Source organism: Heliangelus exortis, chromosome 5 (assembly GCF_036169615.1).
Source record: "Heliangelus exortis chromosome 5, bHelExo1.hap1, whole genome shotgun sequence".
NCBI classification, from domain to species: Eukaryota; Metazoa; Chordata; class Aves; order Apodiformes; family Trochilidae; genus Heliangelus; species Heliangelus exortis.
The window spans coordinates 10208458-10229298 of record NC_092426.1 but is presented as its reverse complement, the minus strand read 5'-3'; the positions used below and the strand labels follow the sequence as shown (position 1 = coordinate 10229298).

Below are 20841 nucleotides of genomic sequence, written 5' to 3'. Positions count from 1 at the left end.
TTACTACAGGGTCTGCTAAAAAGTCTCTATGTTCCTTAGAAGCCCCCTTTATACACTGAAAGGCTGCAGCACCCATGCTCCCTCCGGGGCGGTGCGGCCAGGATGCCCCCTCCGCCGGTCCCTCAGGAGGTGACAGGGACTCAGCTGGGACCATCCTGGGGACAGCCACCCCCCCTCGGCGGTGACTCCTTTCCCACCAGCGGGACTGTCTCTCTTCCCTTCGACCTGATCCCGTTTTGGGATGGGAGGTGCCGCCGGAGTTCCCCTGCCAGCGGGTCCCGATCCCGCCCCCGCTCCCTCCCCTCACAGCCTCCCCGCCTTATAGCCGGGGCTGCCCGCCGCCCCACAGTCACCGCTGCTGTCCCGCCAGCCCGCACGGACCCCGCACAGTAAGTCCTTCGTCCCGCCTGTCCCCGTTGCCCAGCTCGGGGCTGTCCCCTGCCCTGCCCGGCCGGAGCCGCTCCCCCGCACCCCTGCCCGCTCGCTTGTTGCGCGGCTGTGCCTGAGAGAGGACCGGGGGGGGAAATAAGCGGAAGGCAGGAACCTCGCCATATCTACAAAGAAGCCGGGGGTAGGGATTTTTACACGGGGTGTAGTGAGAGGACAATGGGGAATGATTTAAAACTTGAGAGGGGAGATTTAGGTTAAACATTAGGAAGACATTCTTTAATTTGAGGGTGGTGAGACACTGGAGCAGGTTGCCCGAGGAAGCTGTGGCTGTCTCCTCCCCTGGAAGGGTTCAAGGCCAGGTTGGATGGGGTTTTGAGCGACCTGGTCTAGTGGAGGATGTCCCTGTCCACGCAGGGGGAGTGGAACTAGATGATCTTTAAGGTCCCTTCCAACCCAAACCATTCTATGATTCTGTGATTCTAAGATATTAAAGGATGGGATGCAATTTCATCCCCACTCTGGAATTACTTGAATAGAGAGTTAAGTTGAACTGCTGTTCCAGCAGCTCCAGGCACATCCCACAACTGGGGGCTGTAAGAATACGGGGACTGCAATAATATGTGTCTGGCAATTGGGCTGGGACAGCTGGGTCCAGTTTCTGTTGCTCACAACTCCATATTACAGGGCATGAACACAGGCTGTGAGCAGTGGCTCCTGTTACCACCCAGCACCCCCAGCCATAACCCCTTGCCCAAAATCCAGATGAAGAGCGTGGGCCCCAAAGTATCCCGAGCCCAGGTCAGGTGCCAGGATCCAGGTTCAGTGTGGCACTTCCCACCCCCTCCTCTTTGTTCAGAATGAAGCGATTTGCTCCCAAATCACAAGAAAGTAATAGGATTATGATTTACTCAGCATAGTTGAGCTGGAAAAAACCCCACCATTTTGGTGCCTGGATCCCAGGCAGGCTTTGTGCCCTGCTAGGGTCACCATGTCAAGCTAGACACACTTCTGCATTGCCATGCTTGCTGCTTTGTGACTATTTTTTTGTCAGTCAGGGAAGCCCCACTGCCCCTGGGGTCTGCTTTTTCCCAAAGCACTGAAGAGCCTGTTGAAATTCCCTCCCATCCTTGAGCAGCTGCCCCACAGCTACCAGACTGGCTCCTTGGGAACAAATGGAAGGACTGAGCCTCAATGTTGGGCTCCTCAATGCTGCTGCAAAATGAGGAGGAGACTTTCTGTGTTTGGATTGTACATCTGCTCTAGAAACCATGGTCTTTTGACATCACATCCAAGTTCAGAGCAGAAAACCCACAGAAATAATAATTCTCAAAATCCCTCAACAACCTGCCCCCACCTAGGGCCTTTGAGCCTTGCCAGTTCTGATTGAGCTGATCAAACAGGAGCAGAGAGCTTTGGAAAAGTGTGGTTTGGGTTTGCTTTAGTCATCTTCTCTGTAAAAGGAGGCTTGGAAAGCCAGAGTCTGAAAGTGATGGCAGAAAGGAGCACTCCAGGAGCTTTGGTCTGGTCCCTGGGTATTACTGTGTGTATCTTCTCAGTCACTGTTAGCTCTAGCAGTGGACTTTGCAGAGTCCAAGCCAGGATGCAGGCTTTGGCTTTGGAAATAGTATTAAGAAAACAAAACCCTAGACAGCAGCAGCTGCTTTTTCTTTCAGCAGCAGCAGTTTAAAATAATAATACCCAGATTTGAAATTAAAAGGGAGTATATTGCACTGCATTTTCTCACTTGTTTTTTTTCCCAGTAACAGTATGTGCAATTTTCTCTTTCCTTTTGCTGTTTGAAAAATTCTGACAGTGAACACTGGTTTACGGGATCATTTTCAGGTTTTTTTCCCTTCAGCTTTTGACCCCATTAGGAGCAGATCTTGACCACCATTGGGATGGTGCTGGACCACATGGGGTGGTGCATGTCCTTAGTGATGCACAGACAGCAGCATGGATTTGAACTGCATAGTAAAATTTCAAGGTGGGGTGTTGGTGGCCCAGTTCATGTCTGGACTGTGAGTTTTCAGGCAGAACCAAATCGCCAGTATCATGGTGTCTCCATTCAGTGCCCAGTCCAGCTAACAAAAAATGGTATGGAAAAACCCCACCTTTTAGAAGGGCTTCCTGGCTTGCAAAGAGTGGGGGGCTGGTGTCTTGTAGACTCTTTGCTTTGATTTATGAGCAGCTTATTAAATGTCAACACATAGTCCAAGGTATGCTCAACTGACTCTGGATGCATTGTTTTACTGCTTTGAAAGATGGTTTGATTCTTTGATTTTCTTGTGTGGACAGGGGGAAGAATGAGGGGGGAAGGAAAGGCTGATGTAAATGCAGAGAATAAAACTGGCTAAACAGCTCTGGGTTTCTGAAGGGCTGTGGGAGAGTGGGTCATTTTCTCTAACATAAGATGTAAATCTGTTTGACTTAGGATGTCAGCAGGCTGGAGAGGACTATAAGTCCAAACAAATTCTTGTAAATACAGACAGTAGGTCAGGAAAAAGAAGTTAAGAAAAAGAGCACTAAAAACGTCAGAATAGGGGTAATCAGTAATCCTGTTCCCCTGAGTGCTGTCTGGCACACCATGAGCTGTCCCTCATAATGAGCTTATTCCTAAGCTTGTGGTGGGAAGGCTGTTTCCCTTGAGGAGGAAGATGAGAAAACAGGAAGCCACCGGGTTGTGTCCTCTGTTGTGGCTCTGCTCCAGGTTTTTCCCCCTGTTCTTGCTGCCCTCTCCATGCCACGATCAGCACCATGCAGGAAGCATGCTGGGTGCCTCTCCAGCACCACCAACCACCAGCAACACTACTGTCTTAATGGTACAGGGCAGCAGAGGATGCTATGCAAGCTGTGCTGGTCTTCTGATTGGAAACCATAAACTGATTATACTATGACAAAAATAATTGGAAGACTCCCCCACCATAAACTGTTGTGCCACATGATAATAATAATGAGGATGATGATAACAGTAAATTAGTAATAATAATGAGTTGGGATCTATGTCAAGTCTTGACCTTAAATCATGAAATTTCCCAAGACCTGAACCTGGGCAATGAGTCAGCATTTCCCAAAGTGCCAACTGCTAAAATAATTAGTGATTTTAACAGGCTTTGATTTGTGAGCAGAACACAAATCAGGGGTATAGGAGCAGTCTGTGGACACCTCAGCCAGAGCTGAGCTCCTGGCATATCCTGTCTGCTGCAGCAGGCAGGAGTGGGTGATGGGGGAGCAGAACCTGCACAGCATCTCCAACCCATGCCCTTCATCCATAACCAGTGCCAACTGCTTTTTACTGAGTGTTTCTTGTTGAAAAATGTTTTGTTGTCTTGTTTTCTATAAGGAAGACAAATAATATAAGTTTATATTATTTGGAATATAAGGAAGACAAAATTCTGTAAGTTTCTTATAGGAAGTTTCTTACAGAAAGTGCTTGGCCATTTAGTGATCAAGAGAAGAATGTGAGGGGACAGATTTTGGTGCCACTTGCTCTAAGTGGCTGAGGCTGCGTTTCACAACAGAACATGGAGCTGGGGATTACTGGTATTTCCTGCTGCAGATACCAACATATGCAAACCATCAGCAGCAAACCTATAAAGGCTGGGCAGGCATTCAAGTTGGCCAAGTGTGAATGACCATGGCAACTATTGCACCAAGAGCCTTCCTCAGATGCATGACTCCATCAGTGATCATTAGTTCAAGATGAAAAAGCACACCCTGACACTCCAGTGTTGCCAACAGTTCTCACACTGCTGCCATGCAGCCTCTGGATCTGATTTTATCTTTTTTCTAATTGGGCTGTGGGATAGGGCCACGCTGTGGACAATGGCTCAGTGTGCTCTGCAGAGGGACCGCAGCCCCCAGCAGCACATGCTCAGCTACCTGCTTCCCTCCCAGGCATCACAGTCCCTGTGCCTGCCCTTTCAGAGCATTACCAGGACAAAGTTTTGCCAGCTGCTAAAAACAAAGCTTTTAACCAGCTTAAGTGTTCCCTTATGGACTCTTATGTATAGCATAATTTCAATTGTTTTCAAAGATACATGACGTTCATTTTAGTATTGGAGAAGAAGCAAAACCATTCTGAAATCCAGCTTTCTGAGCATTAGTCATCAAAACAAAATACTCTGAAAGCCACCTTTGTATACAGGAAAGGGAGATGTATTTTCTTTGTTTAGAAATAAGAAAAAAATAGGAACAATAACTGTTTTGTTTGAAATAATAGGAAAGAGAGAGAGAGAGAAAGGACTCATCTGAGTCTGTGCTTGAACAAACAGAAAGGAAGGGATTTGGCAGCATGAATCTAAACACTGCATCTTGTTGGGAAATAAGTCTAGGAAAATAGCCCTAAAAAAAATTAGGAAAGTCCCAAGCACTTATAGAGAATTCCTGTTACCACATTATTTTTTGTAGTGGGAAGGTAAGAAAAAGGAGCTCTTTCCTCCCATTTTTAGGATTCTAGTGGGACATCCTGAGTAGAGTAGCCAAAGTGAACCACAGGGCATTTCCCCTTCCCTCCCTCCCAATACATGAGCTCCAGCCAGAACTCGGTGCCTCTGAGCAGCTCTGGTGCTGGGATCCCTTTACTCTCCCAGGTGACCAGCCCTGAGCCCTGAGGCCCAAGGGCTCTGCTGAGCAGGGACCCAGCACCTCAGGTTCAGCTTTGCACTTCACCCTGGGGTGCAGACCAGCAGCTTAGCTGAGAACCAGCCAACTCATGGATACCCACACCCATTCTTTTCTTCCCCAGTGAGTTTTCAGCTTTATTGTGTTTTAAAAGCAATCCTGATGTGACCTGGCAGCCAAAGCACGGAGAAGGAAAGCTTTCAGCCATGCCAGGCTCTGAGTGCTCTCTGTACCACCCAGCTGCTGCCACTAACTTGGTGCTTGAAAGCTGCCAGGACCCAGCAGGAGAAACCCCAATTAAAACAAAAAGCCACAGCCTTCCAACTAGTTTACCCAGAAATAAGTGACACAGTTCGTATCCACATGATACAGATCAACAGCACAAACTTAACAAGGGTATTTGAAGATCACCACATTGTGGTCTTTATAAATACAGCCAAATTCTTCCTTTATTTACAGCCTAATTCCTCTCCCCTTACGCAGTCCAGCCTCAGAGTTCTTCATAGAGAAGTCCACTGGTCTCCCAGGTCACTTAAAAAAAGTTGGAACAAAGATTGGAAACCATGAGTCACTCTGTTTATTCCCAATAGTTGTATGATTATAATCATTATATAAATCTATGTAATTATGAAAATAGATCAATAGCAATATACTAAATTGTGGACATGGTTTCGTGGTGGAATTGGCAGCACTGGGTTAATGATTGGTCTTGATGATCTTAAAGGTCTTTTCCAACCAAATGATTCTATGCACATAAATAATTCTAAATTTAAAAAAGATGATAATAAATTTCTGTTAGTAATTATTTGTAGTGCTGGAGTGTTGGTGGTGGAACAGGATAATTTCTGCAGGATAATTATTCTCTGGCAGGCTAGTTTCTGTTTATATAAGGCTAAACTACATGGATTCTGGTCACTAGCAGCAGTTTTATTTAGCAGCTCTTGGTCTCAGTCCAATCTGGTCAGAACCTTTCCCCCTCCACCACCCCATTTCGTGGGCATTTGTCTCTGCATAAGCCACCACCTGCACCACAGCCCCACATTGCAAGACAGATGGATGGAACAACAGTGTATGAAAACACCCAACAAATCACACCAAAGCATCAACAAGCTTTGCTGATGTTGCCCTACCTTGGCATGCTGGAGTCACCCTGGGACCTCTTTTGAAAATGAGATTATGCAGACTGTGTGTGGGTTCAAAGGGTCTGACTGCATCCCTGAGCTTGTGTCTGTCACTGTAGGGATGCAGGCAGCAGGCAGGGGGCTGAAGCCATGCTTCTCACTGGGATTTTTGGGCCTAAAGTGATAAGCCTTGTGATGCTCATACCAGGAGATACTGCTGCACTTCCCACACCCCCATCCTTCTGACCGTGTTTTTCACATCCCGTGATGCTTCTGAACTCTCAGCCACCCCCTCTGGTTGCTCTCCTCAATAAAACTAAGAATTTTATTGCTGACTTCAATGAGGACACAGTTAAACCAGCAGGACTTCTGCTCAGTGAAAGCTGACACGTACCTGGCTTGGTCAGCTCATCTCATTTTCATGCTGTACTTGCAATAAGATACTTGTGTGCTTCCACAAACAGATCTGCAGCCAAATGAGCAGAGATCATCAAAAAATAGGCTCTGAGGAAGGTGGGAATTGATCCTGATGCCATATAAGCGTATGGGAGTTTCTTGGTTGCTTTGATTAGGCACAGAACACTTCTCCCATGCCACTTACATCATTCTTGTGTAGCGTCCATGCTCACATCCCACTGCATCCCATGGGAGAGCCCCGCTCCCCTGTATCCAGACAAACTTGAGGTCTCTAAGGCCATCTAAATCACCCTTAAAATCACTCATCAGTATTTTCTAAGTTATTTTTTTAGACCAGAGAGCTGTTTCCAACTGCTCATTTGCTTGAGGTGATGTTGCTCAGGAGCTCTTCTGCAGAGCTGTGCTCATACCAAGCACATGGAGCATTTCCCACCCCACCAAGACAGGGACAACTCATTCCATAATTATTTTTTTAAATGGGAACACAGCTTTCCCTGCTGTGCCACTGTAGTTTTTATGAAAACTGTTATAATCTGATGATTTCTTTCTGCAATTTACAGACTAGAAGAAAAATGATGAAAATGTTGCCTTTTTTCCAAAGTGGTCCTATTGGAGTACGAAATGGATCAGAGGGTTGCATTGATGCAAACAGGCAGCTCGAAAACCCTTCAGCATCAGTAGCTGAGCAAGTCTCTGCCTGTCTTGAACCTTCTGGAGATGAGATCTGGTCCAGGTACCAGCAGAAGATGAATGAAAGGCCAGAAGCAGCCTGCAGACCTTCACGTACATCTTCCATCACAAGCAATGGCAGCTGCACCTCTGCTGGGGACAGCCCTGAGAAGGGGAAGAAAGGAATAAAGGGAATCCTTACAAGTGCACTTAAGAAGATGAAAAAGACCAAGCCACCAAGTGGTACGTACTCCTCCATCTGCCTTGCACCACCACATAGGCCATAGTTATCTCTAGAGGGACTGCAGGAGGTGGAGAATTGTCCCCTTGAGAAACCAGGGCACCAACAGGGTGAAGGGACTTGTCCAAGGAGCTTGGGGAAACATGGGCTGAGGGAGCCATGACTCAAGTCCCAGTCCTTTAGTACCAAGAGCACACTCCTTGAGGAGCTACTAGTCTGTAGGTTTTCTGTCCAAAACAAAACTTATCTCTACCTCTCATGGCGACACATAGATCTATGGGTGAGCAAGAAACCAAGGCTCTATGCTCTGTTCCTCTATGAAAGCACCACCCTCTGTTACCTCCTCTTTCCCCAGGGAGAGCAGTGAACTGCACACAGGGTTTTCCCTGGGGCTGATATCTGAACATTCAGCTCATCCAGTTACAGGCATTGTGCCTGAGGATAGAAAAATACCTACCCAGAGAAACCCAGAACTGGAGAGGAAAGTGCCCCTTGGCACTTCCAAGGCTTACCTGCCACATCAGGTGACATATCTATCTCATTACCTGATTCACAAATTTAGCAAGCTGTACCTTAAGTTGATTTTTCAGTCCCACCTCCTTAACTATGCAGAGGTCTTCCAAGATCTTACAGGTTTTGTACAAAAATTCTCATTTACAGACAAGCCTTTTTCTGGCTAATTGACTTCTCTTTTTCCACGTGTGAAATGTTTTCCCTAAGTGGTGCTTTTCCTTCTTGACCTTGAACTTGCTCAGCTGGATGAACCAAGCCTACTGAAAGCAGACCCTTTGTGCCTTTGCTCTAACTGCTGCATTGCCCTGGCCCCAATGTCTTTTTTGACATAAAGCAACCAGAATTGCAGAAAGTATTCCAGACAAGATACCTCCAGTGCCTGGCACTTAGTTATAATTTTCCTATCTCAGCTGGACATTCCTCTCTGTGTACATCCTGGGGTCATGTCTGACTTCTTCTCCATCATCTCACAATAATGATATATTAATTCTCCAGGTATCTCCCTTCTCAGGCTGATTCACATCCAGCTTGCAACAGAAAATCCTTTTTGTTGCTAAGTAACTTTTGTTCTATTGAATCTATTCTATTAAATTTCAAATCATTTGCTCTTCCAGTTATCCCGTTGTATATAATACACCAGTTTCAATAATGTCTCTGAACTCTGTGTAATCAGCAGATGGCAATAGGGCACTCCCAGCTTTTGTGCCATGGTCTCTAAAGAAGAATATGAAGATAATACTGCATATGAATAATGCAAGCTTTCTCCACCCAGGTTTTTCTGTACAAACCTTATTCATCTAACAAAACTTATTTGGGGATATAACTTCTCTAATTTACCTCATAATTTCCCAGATTTCACTGCATCTGACTGTAGTTCAGATAGGGTGATCCAGCTGTATTTATCTTACCCACTAAATGTGTCCTCCAAAACAATTTCACAGGTCAGATTGTGCCAACCTATTTCTGGAAAACACATGTGGTATTACCTCTAGCATATCTTATTTAGCTACATCTTTCCATCTACATTCTTTCTAAAGCCATGTTTCATACTTGAGGTCATATTAAGTTGAAGGAGCATAATAAAAAAAATAATAATAATCCCAACAAATCTAAATTTTGGGAAACATGATGTGAAACATTTTTGGGAAACATGATGCACATGAATATCTGTCTGTATTAAAATACATTAGTGATGGGTATTGAAATTACCATTCTTTCAGTTAGAGGCAGGATAGAAATAACCTGATCTTTAAAGAAATAGAAAGGCTTTCTGTATGGTGAAAAATCCTAATATCTAGTTTCTAGGAATACAAACTTTTAAAAAAAGTATTACAGAGCCATTGTTTTATATCAAATAGAAATTGAGTTCTTCACTCCTGGGTAAAGCAAGGCTGTTCTTTTTTTACAGTCAAACAAGTCATGGATCTCCTTGAAGAGCACAAGCTTTGTGATGCTGCTCAGTATCTCATTGTCCTGGAGAAGAGCCTGTCTAGCAAAAGTGAGGAGGGACTGAGCACCAGCCAGCAAGATGTTGAGTCTCTCTATGAAGTTCTGAAGCACAAAGTCTTCAGCACCTTGAAAGACTCCTTACTGCTAGCAAAAACAAACCCAGAATTGCTGCAGCAGGCAGTAGAGGCACTGAACGAGCAGGAGAAGGAGGATCAGAACTACACATCAGAGAACCCACCTGACCAAAACATGCAACTTAGACCTAGAAAATGGAAAGAGCTTTGGATAGCTACAATAAAGGAGACAGTAGAGGCTCGAATGAAAGACACAAGCCGTACTCCTAAAACTGAGAACCTCTCTACACTTGGCCAGAACCTCCTGCACATGGGAAAGACCATGAAAGAAGATCTGACAATAGTTGTGAAGTACATTAAAGAGCTTTATCCTCCTGAGTTTAATGTGTTCAGCACATATGCAGAATTCTACCACAATTATTTTGCCTCTCAGGCAAAGAAAAATGCTGAGTCTTATCTGGAAGACAAGGATATTTACCTCCTCCTCTCATGGGTGCACAACATTTATCCAAAGTAAGTGAGGCTTTTACACATTTATCCCTGGTGATTAACACAGGTTGTCTGGCGGCAAACCAGACATTTGTTTGATTTATGGGTTGGTATCAGTGCAATAGAGTGCAGTACCTGGCTGGGTTTTGGTGTCACTGGCGCTGTGCTGATGTACTGCTGGCCAGGACAGTCACAAAGGGACACGCTCAAGGCTGTAAGCCAAGAGCTCACCCCACCATTCAAGCTTCTGGGCAAGAGACACAGATGTTTAGGGCTTCATTTGTGAGGTAAATTGGGAAGGTTTGTTGCCCTGATCTCTATTCCAGTTGCAAACCTAAGCTCATTCTTGTAAAATTTGGAAATTTCAGCCCTCTGGACCAGAGGGTATCTAATAAAGAGAACAGTCTGTTATGCAATTATTCTGGGCATGGAGAATGTTGCTGAGGCATCACTCACAGGGTGTGCTCTCCTCAGGGTCAGGAGACCAATGGGTGAGCCCCTGTGAGAGGACGTGATCAGCCAGGGGTGGCCCTCCATTGTCACAAAGCCCTGTATATGTTATAGACCTGAAAATATTATTTGTTGTGGCTTATAGTACCAGATGGAGAATCAGGAACTCTCATTTCTTAGGTGAAGACCAGTAAATACATCAGCAGTGTTTCTTCTGCTTTTCTAAAGCCATTAAACCTTCACCTCCACTTTTTCCTAATAAAGTTTCACTGACAGAGTATAATGAGTCAGTGTTGATCCTGGACATTTTCCAGAGCTAGTGCTGTGCTCTAGGTCAGGATATTCAGGCCTGAACCAGTGTGTGTTTGGAAATCAGTAGCTGCAAGGAGCAGGGCTGCAAGGAGCAGGGCTCAGCCAGAGCAGGGCAGCTGGGCACTGGGGATGATGTTGGCCTGGGCAGCAGCTGCTTTGTGGGATGTTCCCAGAGGCCAGGTCCAGAAGGAGGAGTAGGGCTGCAACACCAGCCTGACCCCAGCTTGCAGCATCATACCAGAAGCAGCCCGTGTGCTGGAAGCACAGAGATGTAGCCCTGTGGAACAGGGTCATGTGCAAGCACAGGGATCAGGGGATGCTCAGGGTTATTCTCTGCAGCTCTAGAGGGAGAGGATGCTTCCAATTCATCTCACACCCCACTAGTGGTGCCCTGAGCCCTGCATGACTGACATCTCCCTTCCCTTGAATCTGCTCAGGAGCACCTGGCTCAGCTGGCATGAGGTGGCAACATGACAGTGGGGTATGGAACTGCCCACTCTGTTCCAAACTATCCATGAAATGCCAGCTTTTCGTCTGATCACCTCTTGATATTGACAGAGAGAAGCTGTTTCTTGGAACCAGTCTCTTGCTTCTCTGAGTCCCCATACCCAATTCCATCGCCAGTTTTCAGGAGGTTGTGAGAACATGACTCTGGGGTTGGTTGCTAAGAGTCCCACCCTCACAGGTCTCACCCCTGGAATAGATTCAGAACCTTCAAGCCCTGCCTGGACTAAGGACAATGTACATTTCCATCTGTTTTTCCACTCATATCCTCAAAAAGTGTTAGTGATTTACACCAACAGCTGTCTCAATTTTACACTGCCCTTGGAAAATATAATTTGTTTGGCTTTCTTATTCCAGAGATATGAGGAAAGATCGTGTTTTAGCTGAGGAGTTGGAAAAAGTTAAGCTTGGAAGCCTTTTGCCTTCAAGTCTGAGAAAAGAGCTTGAAAACAAATACCTTGACAGTGAAGAGGTGAGAATCTGTTCAGTCCCTGCTCTTAGCTTTGCTGTTCCCGTATGACTCCTTGGACGAGCTCTGACTTGCCATGCCTGTACACTTTTCATGAGTCACAGATCCTTCCAGAAAGAAGCAAAAGCAAAAATGCTTTTGTTTCCTTTTGGAGAACAGGTCACCTTTCTGCTAGATGGGACTTGCAGAGCAGCCTTCTGGTTAGCTCAGCCTTCTGCCCTGGGAGTCATCAGAAAAGAACAGCTCTGATCTTGCAAACCTTGTGGTAGGAAGGTGGGGAAAAAACTAACAACAAATCTTTACAGGTAACTTTCCAGTTGTCTGATAAATCCCCAAAAGGATTTATGCTCCCTCACACAGGTGATGGATTCAGAATGACTTCTGGTCTCTGCAGTGCCAGACCTTGAGTGAGCACAAAGCATGCACACCTGGCCTTGGAAAATCTGTCATTTTGATGGAGAATCATCTGGTCTGCAGAAAATAACAGTTACTCGGGTTATTAGATCACTCTTGCCTTAATGGCAAAAGGGGAAAAAAAAAAGAAAGAAAAAAAAAGCCACTTTTACATTACTCCCATGGCTTAGTGCTTCTGGCAATTGGGGTTGGAATTCCTGGAAAATAAGAAGACAAGTTCCAGGTTTACCTGTAGCCTGTGATGGTTTAGAGATGGGAGAAGTGAGCATGAGGACTGCCAAGCACCCCAGCAAGGCATTTGGTTGTCAGAGGTACATGCCAGCCACCCTACAGACCATTGCAAAAGCCTCGCTGCAGGATGTGTTGTGAACCAGAGGGATGAGAGCAGAAATACCTGAGAACGCTTTGTTTCATTTTCCAGTGCTCGTTAAGACTTCAGAAGTAACAGAAAAAAAGAGGGTAGCTCTGAGGGTGAGGCACAGGCCACGTGTGGCTGGGGGAATTTGGGCTCTGGCATGTGTAGCTTCCTGCCACCTTCCTACCCACTGCTCCCTGCCCTGCCCTCGGGGACACGGCTGACGTGGAGGAGGGGTGAGCAGGGAGGTAGGCATTGATCTTAATTCCTACCCTGAAAAAATTAACTTGCTATTGCATATATGGGTGTCGTGAGGGGATTGTCTTTGCTGCTGTGAAGCGGTGGGTAAGGTGTCTCGTAACAAAGAGCCTTTGTTTCTCATGCAGGGCTGAGGAAACAGTCTGCTTAGAGAGACAAATGGTGGGTGGGTGTGTAAAACCATAAGATGGTTTTACACTGCATAAGATGGGAGCTGCTACCTACACTTTGTGGTAAAGCTGTTGTTCTTTGCTCCTTAAAGGCTACTATCAAAAATGTACTGAGTAAATGCTTAGATAAAGAAATACAAACATGGAAGGAAGACGAAGAACCAGAGAAACTAAATGGACATTTTCAGAGTCTACTAGCAATATTTGTTATCCAGGTAATACAGATACATATTAAAAATAAAGACTGTCGTCGTGCCTGTATTTACAATTTGAGTCACAGAGTTGGGTGGCACAGGGGAGCCTGAACCGAAGGTTGGGCATGGTCTTGGTTTAGCATGTGGTGGAGAAAAACTCCTCTGTAAGCAAAAGAAGCAGGAAAGCTGCCTTCATTGCTCCCTGTGTGGTCTTTTCTGCACCCCCAGCTGGGTAACATCGCAGCAGAGGGACAAGAGGTGGATTGAGCCGAGCCAGGGAGCAGTGCGGGGTTGATTGCAGAGCTCCTCCGAGTGCTCATACCCTTTCCAAATGCTCAGCACTCCCCCTCCTCTGGCTGCAGAGGATTAGTAGAGTTTATTTTTAAAAAAATAAACCGTTCATATTCTGAGGTTGCTGTGCTTAAGTTTGATGGGTTTTTTTAATGCAATCAGATGATGCTCGGTGAAGAAAGCCAAAGAACCCATATCGCTTTCCTCACTTTCTCAGCTATTTTATAGTCCTTCTTTAATGCTTCGTTCTTCTTCATATCTCTCCCCATTTGAAAATAGAGTTCAGAATTGTCTTGAGCACCCCAAATGAGCATTGCTGCTCAGTCCCTGGCTCAGTCCTGGGGGGCGTGGGGGAGAGCCGGGCACGGTTACCGTGGTGAAAGATCTGGAGCAGGTAACAGCGAACCTGGACTTTTTGGAGCAGGCCTTTAAAACTGAGCTTGTCTGTTTGTTTGTTTGTTTTTTAGAGTATCCACAGCGGCCAGATGCGAGCCAAGGACATCAGTGTGGCCGTGGGCGAGGAGCTGTCGTGCCGCCTGTGGCAGGAGCTGCCCGCCTTCCTCCGCAGGTGCAGTGAAGCAGCGCGGGGCCACCGGGCTTACAGTGCCCCGGGGCATCTTCTCACCCTCTCCCTATCCCCCTTCCAGCTACAAGGATGCTTTTGAAGACTTTAAGGAAAGAAGCAAGAAGCAGAGATACTACAAGCCTATATTGATTGCAAGTATTAACAACTGCTGGAATTTTAGGTAAGGGTCCAAAAGAAAAGGCTTTGCTCCTTCCTCTGCAGGCAAGGGGTAATAAATAGTGTGGAAGAGGGCAAGTGTACTCCAGATGGGCACAGGAAGGTCCATCTGCCTCGAGATCTTTGAATATCTATTGGTAACAGATTATTCTGACCTGGCTGATATTTCCTTGCAGAGACTACGCAGAGGAAAACATGGCAGATAAGAATGAAAACAGAGCCATTGTCCTCAGCACTCTCAGCAACATTGAAAACAGTGGCTTCGAGGTGCTGCTCCAGCAGCTGTTTGCACAGCTGAAGGTACCGTATCCACCAGTGCTGGGCATGTTCTGCCCTGCTATCTGTTGCCCAAATCTCTGATTCAGCTGCAGCAGAGTTCAGAAGGTCTGTGGGGAGGTCACATCTCAGCAGTCAAAAACCTCTGAATCACCTCTCCTTGAGCTTGTCCTTGAGCCTGCAGGCAGAATGGGTGCAGCTCCATAGGCATGACTGGGCAGAGGAACACAAATGGTGCTGATCACAGCTGAGATAACTGCTGCAGAAGTGAGAGTCTCCACCTGCACATATTTACACTCCAGACTTTAGGAAGCAATTGTAAATGACATAAACTGGAATTACACAGCTTTTGGCTTGTTCATGAAGGTGGTGAAAGTAGCCTAAAAAGCACTTCTGGTTCTTTTTTTTTTCTTACTTTTTTTTTTCTCTTTTTCTTTTTTTCTTCTTTTGCTATTTTCTTTTTTTTCCTCTTGTTCTCTTTAGTGTATATGTAACTAGCACAAGCTTTTTAAGTTAATCAGGTGTGGTGGAGAGGAAGGTGTAGGAGTCGGGAATGTTCAGCCACAATCTCCTGCTTTTTCTGCAGGGCCTTTTGGAAGGCATTTGACACAGCAGGGGTGATTTTTGATTTTCAGATTTATTTACTGTGGCCAAGAAAAATGGTGATTGAAAACATCTTAAAATGATTCCTTTTTTTCTTCTGATGGTTCCATAATTCTTTAATCAGACCAGATGCTTTAGACAAAACATTAAAAATGTGAAAGTAAAAAAGTAATCTCCAAAATCATCTCCATCTTTGAAGCCCTCATTCTTCTTCATCATGAGGAACCAAGAAGGGGGCACTAACTCAATGCAGCCCCCTCTTCCTGTGCCACTCTAAGTCATCATCACACCCCTGCACTAGGAAACAATACATAAAACACTAAACATATGTTTGCATAGAATTTGCTTTGAGGGAACTAAGCAGATTTTCCTTTTTTCAGCCAATCTATAAAAAGTTTACAGAAAATAAATGGGACTCCAGCAATGAAATTATGAATGAGATCATTAAAACCACCAGCACACATATTTCAGACTTCCGAACCCTGAAGGACCCTTTGTATCAGGTAAGTCAAATAGGAATATTGGAGGGATTCTGGGATGTTTTCAAGTTCTTCTGCCACCAGAGTTGCCTTGACCCACCTTAAGCTGGATATCTGGCCTGGTGTTGGAGAGCCATCTCAGGCAGGATTTCCATCAGCATGCAGGTTGCATAAATTTGCTGTATAAATTTTTCTCTTCTCCAGCAGAATCACTCCTGTAGTTCTGCAGCAGTGTTTGCAGAGAAGACCACCCTTGCTGTAGAGAAAGTGCTCAGGGATCACCCAAAATATGGCTTTATTGGTTTCTCAGCCCTGAAACACAGATGCAATCACACAGTGTTTGGCTCCTTTTGATTTCTGTAAAGACCAGAGGAGACAAATGTGACTGGGACAAATCCCAGATAGCTGAGTCACAACCACATTTTCAGTGGTGCTGGAGTATATGTGAAACTTCACCATATAAAAAAATATTTTATTTCCTGCCTTTGTCTTCTTAGTAGCTGAAATAAAATTATGATGGTTTGGGAATTAGAGAAAGGAACAGGAGGAGCAGTGTTAATTCCTGTTTCTCTGGAGTACGTCTGCTTCTTCTCTAGCACATTACTGTTTTTCTATGCCTTCAGCTCTTCCCAGAAGGAAACAACATTTGGAAATTCCCACCCTTCATTAGTTTGAATACAAAGAAATTCTCAGCATCTAGGATGTCATGTAACCAGTCATGGGGAGGGTGGCAGCCAGCACTGTTCCTCACGGGTGATCAGCAGCAGGCATTTGGTGGGGCATGTTTTAAAACACCAGAAGTGCTTTTGGGTTCCATCCACACACAGAGTTTGTTTTGTCCCCAAGCAAAAGACAGATGGATGACACCTCCCTCTCCCCTTCCCAACAGGCTATCATGGAGAAGATTCACACCCGTTTGGTTAAAGAGTACATTGTCAGACTGCTGAAGAGAAAATTCCGTCTGAAAAATCCAGCACAACAGCAAAACCTTGCCCAAAACATCTCCAAGAATGCTGCTGACTTGGAAGCCTTCTGCACCAGTAATGTACGTGAGTGTTCATTGTGTCTGCAACAGCATGGGACATGGGCACACTGAAAAACAGGAAAATAAATTTTCTGGGGCCTCTCGTTAACCTTTCCAGCTCAGCTTAATTTCCTGTAAAGTAGGGCCTTAGGCAGAAAGAGGTCTCCAAGTGGGACAGGAAGACTCCCCTGCCACCAACCTGCCCTCCCCCAGATGGAGAATGCTGATTTACTCCTCCTTTGTCCCACAGGCAGTGGTTGCCTTTTGAAAATTTATATTAATAGCTAAGATTTAGCTAAACACTGCACTGCTATGGTTTCAGTACAGTCTGTATGGAGTCTGGGTTTTGACTCTTCCCCCTTACTCTTCATTCCCCTCACTCTGCTGACATTAGGCCAGGCAGAGGCTGGGATGGGCAGCACTGGATCCCTGGTACATGGAGGTTTGCCCCACCAGAGACCCTTAGTTTTTGTGTGTGGTTGAAACGCCCCTCTCTGTCCACTGGGATCACCTCTCTCCTTTCACACCTTTAAAATTGCCCACAAAAAAGCTAAGACAAGCAGTGTCTTCCACCACCCCATGTACATGTGACTGGAGAAGGAACAAGCCTGAGCATCACTTGGCATGGGTGGGAGCTCAAGCAGCCAGCACCTTGGGGTTTACAGCAGCCAGAAAATGGGTCCAGCAGGGGCTTCTCCCAGAGTAGACAGGGAGAGGATTTTGGCAGTGCCAGGAGATGCTGAAGGTAGGGGTGTGTGCAGAGCTGGGAGAGAACAGCACATGGCAGGACATTACCTTGCCCATCACTTCTCCTACACACACTGGGCAGAGAAGAAACCCAAGGGAAGGAAAATGGGAGGGAAGAGCAGAGAGAGTCTATTGAGGTGGACACATGTATCTCAGTCTTAAGGGCAAACTTTACACCACTTGTATAAGAGGATTAAAAACCACGACAAAACTAATCCAGTTTCTCCAAGACTGGCCCAATAAACATCACAGAAAGCAATGTGGCACCCAGTGTCACTGGTGTGTCCTTCCCCATCACCGGGAAACAGCCTGGGGAGCTGGCTCAGTGGCATCCCTGGTGAAACACAGCTCCTGGCCTTGGCAGTGGCTGGCACAACCACGATGCCATGCTAACTTCTTTCCTCTTCTGGCAGGGATCTCAAGCCACGTGGCTGAATTTGGCACTTCCCAAACTGGCTGAAATAATCCGGCTTCAGGATTTGGGTGCTATTAAAATTGAAGTTGCAACATTCGCGATGACATACCCAGATATCTGGTAAGAGACACTGAAACTGACTTGCAAATATTTATGTGGAATTTGAATTGAACCAGGAAATAGTCAAATACAAGTATAGGGGATGTTCCTCACCCTGAGTCTGTAAAAATGGGTGGGGGCTGCCTGCCAGGCTGCAGCTCTCCCGGTGCCATTGGGCAATAAAACCTATTTTAAGAGGCCTAATTATATATTGCAAATTCTGATCTGATTTTGTCCTTTGGCTTGGAGATTCCCTACCCTACCCTAGGTAGGGATGTCCCTACCCTGGGACAGTGCTGGGTCCCATGCAGGATTGCCAGCTGCCAACCTGGCATCCACTGGGGACCTCAGCACTGCCACAGGGTGAAGGCCACATCCTGGTGCCAGAGACTGGGCACATGGAGATGTGCAGGAGGAGGTTAACACCTGCCCATTTCTCTTCCACAGCAAAAGGCACCTGGAAGCCTTCCTGTACATCAAAGCCAATTTGACACACAGTGAACTCAAAAGCATCCTGGGCTACTTGGCAGACAGGACAGCATCCACATCGTGCAGGGCTCCACTCTTCTCCAACATAAACCTGTCCTAGGCCAAGGACACTTTGGAACCCACCTTGTGCTGGACTGTGGGCTAAGCTGAGAATGGAGACCCTTTTCTGGAGTAAGGCACAGCACACACTGCCACCTTCTCCTACAGATCATACTTTGTCCTAATCTGCTTCTCAGCATCTCTATGGGAATCTTGTTCTCCATGCACCGGTGGAAGGTGAAGTTCTTGCAAAGCCTGGGACTGCTCCTCTCAGCAGCCACAAACTCCCTCCAAGGTCTCCTTGATGTCACCATGTTCTCTGCCTGGACACTGCCATGGTGCTCTGATCTCCATCTACCTCACAGGGTACCATGAAGGCCATGTTGCCAACTCCTCAGCTGGCCAAGACTGAGCAGGCACTTCCCACGTAGTATTTTGTCTTCTAAGGAAATGGTGGGAAACAGAAAACAAAGCTAAAACTTAGAGAGGTTGGAAAAGTCCTGTGTGAGCATGCTGGTACCCTGGTTGCCTTCCTCTGGGTTGGGCAGGAGGTCTGTGTTAGGCTGGTGGGAGAGGTACCAGGTTTTGGGTCAGGAGGAGCTGCTCTCAGCTGCAACAGGACTGCAGCTGTCCCACTGCCCTCCAGTACTCCCAGATCTGGGACTTGGGATGGCCCTGGCTGCACTGCCCAGGAGCATAGGAGTTTCTGAATGGGCCCTGGAAAGCTCTTGCTGGCCCCACAGTCTGGCCAGGGAGCTTGTGCTTCCTTCACCTCTGTGAGGTGGGGGCACCCAAACCCCCCCTGAGAGCCACCAGCCCCTCAGCTGTGTCCCCACTCTGGGTCAAGAGCAACCTGCCTCTTGGGGTGGGTCCTGTGTGCTAAGTCCCAGCATCTGGTGAAGCACTTTGGATGTTGCCCTAAGCCTTCCCTGTTGGGGCAGTGACTTTTCCAGACCCTGTTAATATCTTGGGCTTTGAGCTGGTGGTGGAACTGTCCTCAAATGCCATCAAAATGTATCGAGCACCCTGTGTGCAGCACCCTTCCCTTGCTCGCTCTTTCCCCTCTTGCTGTGAGGTAGATATGATGTGAAAACACAAATGGGGCTGTTGTGAAACTGGTTTGTTTTACAGCCCAGTTTTTTGGGGGGAAGCAAATCACCTGCCAAAATAACACTGTGTTTAGTTGGAGACCTTTCCCTTCTAGGGTTTTTCTCTAGTTCAGCTTCTGTATCAGGGTGTAGAAAGCTGGTCCGGAAGGAAGATGCATAATGACTGTGCAAACCATGTAATGTATTTATATGCATATGCAATATACCACTGGTGTATTTTTGCATCTAGTTTTATTTTTTACTCATTTGAAATGTTTATATTTAAACAGGATTCAAATATGCTAGAAAAGTGACTCATTTATTCTGTCTCTGGCAGTTTACTGAATTGCCACATACAGTCCTGCCAGCTCCTTCAATGGGCCAAATCTTCCACTCCTCCCAGCCTGCTTCACTCAATGTCACCCACTCGTTCCAGGTAGGGAGGGTCTTGCTGGACTACAGATAAGCTGGCAAAGCCAAGGTATCCTCTATTTGTATTGTGTATGGATCCCATATCTTGGCTTTCCTTCCCCTCTGGAGCAAGGACTGTCATGTGCACCATGTTTATGGTATCTGGTATAACAAAGTCTAAAAGATCAGCCTCTAGGCACTACCACAGTCTCAATGTTGAATAATAAAAAGATATATGTTTGACATTTATCTCAGCCTTACTGCTGGCAATTTTACATCCCCTTTCCTCTGTCTCTGTTGTCTCCTTCTGTTCATACAAGTCTTTAGCAGATGCAGTCCAGCAGTGTTTGGCCCCAGCTGGCCTTCTGTCCCCTTTTACTTTTCTAGCAGCTGCTATTAAACCTTTGGCTTTGCTGTCTCACCAGCCATGGGGCAGATGCAGATGGAGTCCTTTGCCATCAGGTTATGAGACAGAATTGTACACTGAGTGAAACATAGTCCCTGGTTTCCATCTGCTACCTTGCCACAACTGGTGCCAACCCCTCCTTGCATCTTCACGCTCCCACAAAACTTCATACAGACACATCAGATAAACATTTATTATCCAAACACTCACGCAGCTACAATTTAAAGCCAAATGCTGAAATTACTTCTGACAGTGCTGAGCACTCATGACAACTGTCATCTATTGTGCAGCATTTTCTTTTCCAATTAGTAAAAGGCCATGTTATTGCTATAAATAATTGCACTTTGATTTAGAGATGTTGAGGGCCTACAGAAATGCATCATACCAGTGATTACTCTGGTCTTTAAAAAAAAAAAAAGATTCCAGCTAAGTGCTTGAAGGAAAACAGTGAATCTATTTATATATTCTAATTAGGATGGGTAGGATAGAATGATTTTCATACACATTTCATAAGCCATATGGAACTGCAGTAGGCAATTCTCTTCATCCTGCTATAAAACCCAAACTTTCATCTCTAATGAGCCCAGGAAACTACTTTTTTTTTTTTTTTTTCCTGTATGACT

The 20841-nt window shown here is 46.0% G+C and overlaps 1 protein-coding gene across 2 annotated transcripts; it reads left to right on the top strand.

Annotated features, from left to right (window-relative positions):
* Positions 1-306: 306 nt before the first annotated feature.
* On the top strand, positions 307-20061 carry LOC139796930 (tumor necrosis factor alpha-induced protein 2-like). 2 transcript variants are annotated; one of them, XM_071745519.1, is made up of 12 exons: positions 307-389; positions 7109-7460; positions 9380-10007; positions 11607-11721; positions 13008-13130; positions 13868-13968; positions 14048-14146; positions 14319-14442; positions 15402-15524; positions 16390-16545; positions 17685-17806; positions 18233-20061. In XM_071745519.1, exons 2-12 carry the CDS (start codon positions 7121-7123, stop codon positions 18372-18374), a joined length of 2073 nt encoding a protein of 690 aa, XP_071601620.1. In that variant the 5' UTR covers positions 307-389; positions 7109-7120; the 3' UTR covers positions 18375-20061. The 2 variants fall into 2 exon arrangements, with proteins under 2 accessions (XP_071601620.1, XP_071601619.1); XM_071745518.1 differs by lacking the exon at positions 307-389 and adding an exon at positions 2466-2484.
* Positions 20062-20841: the final 780 nt, after the last annotated feature.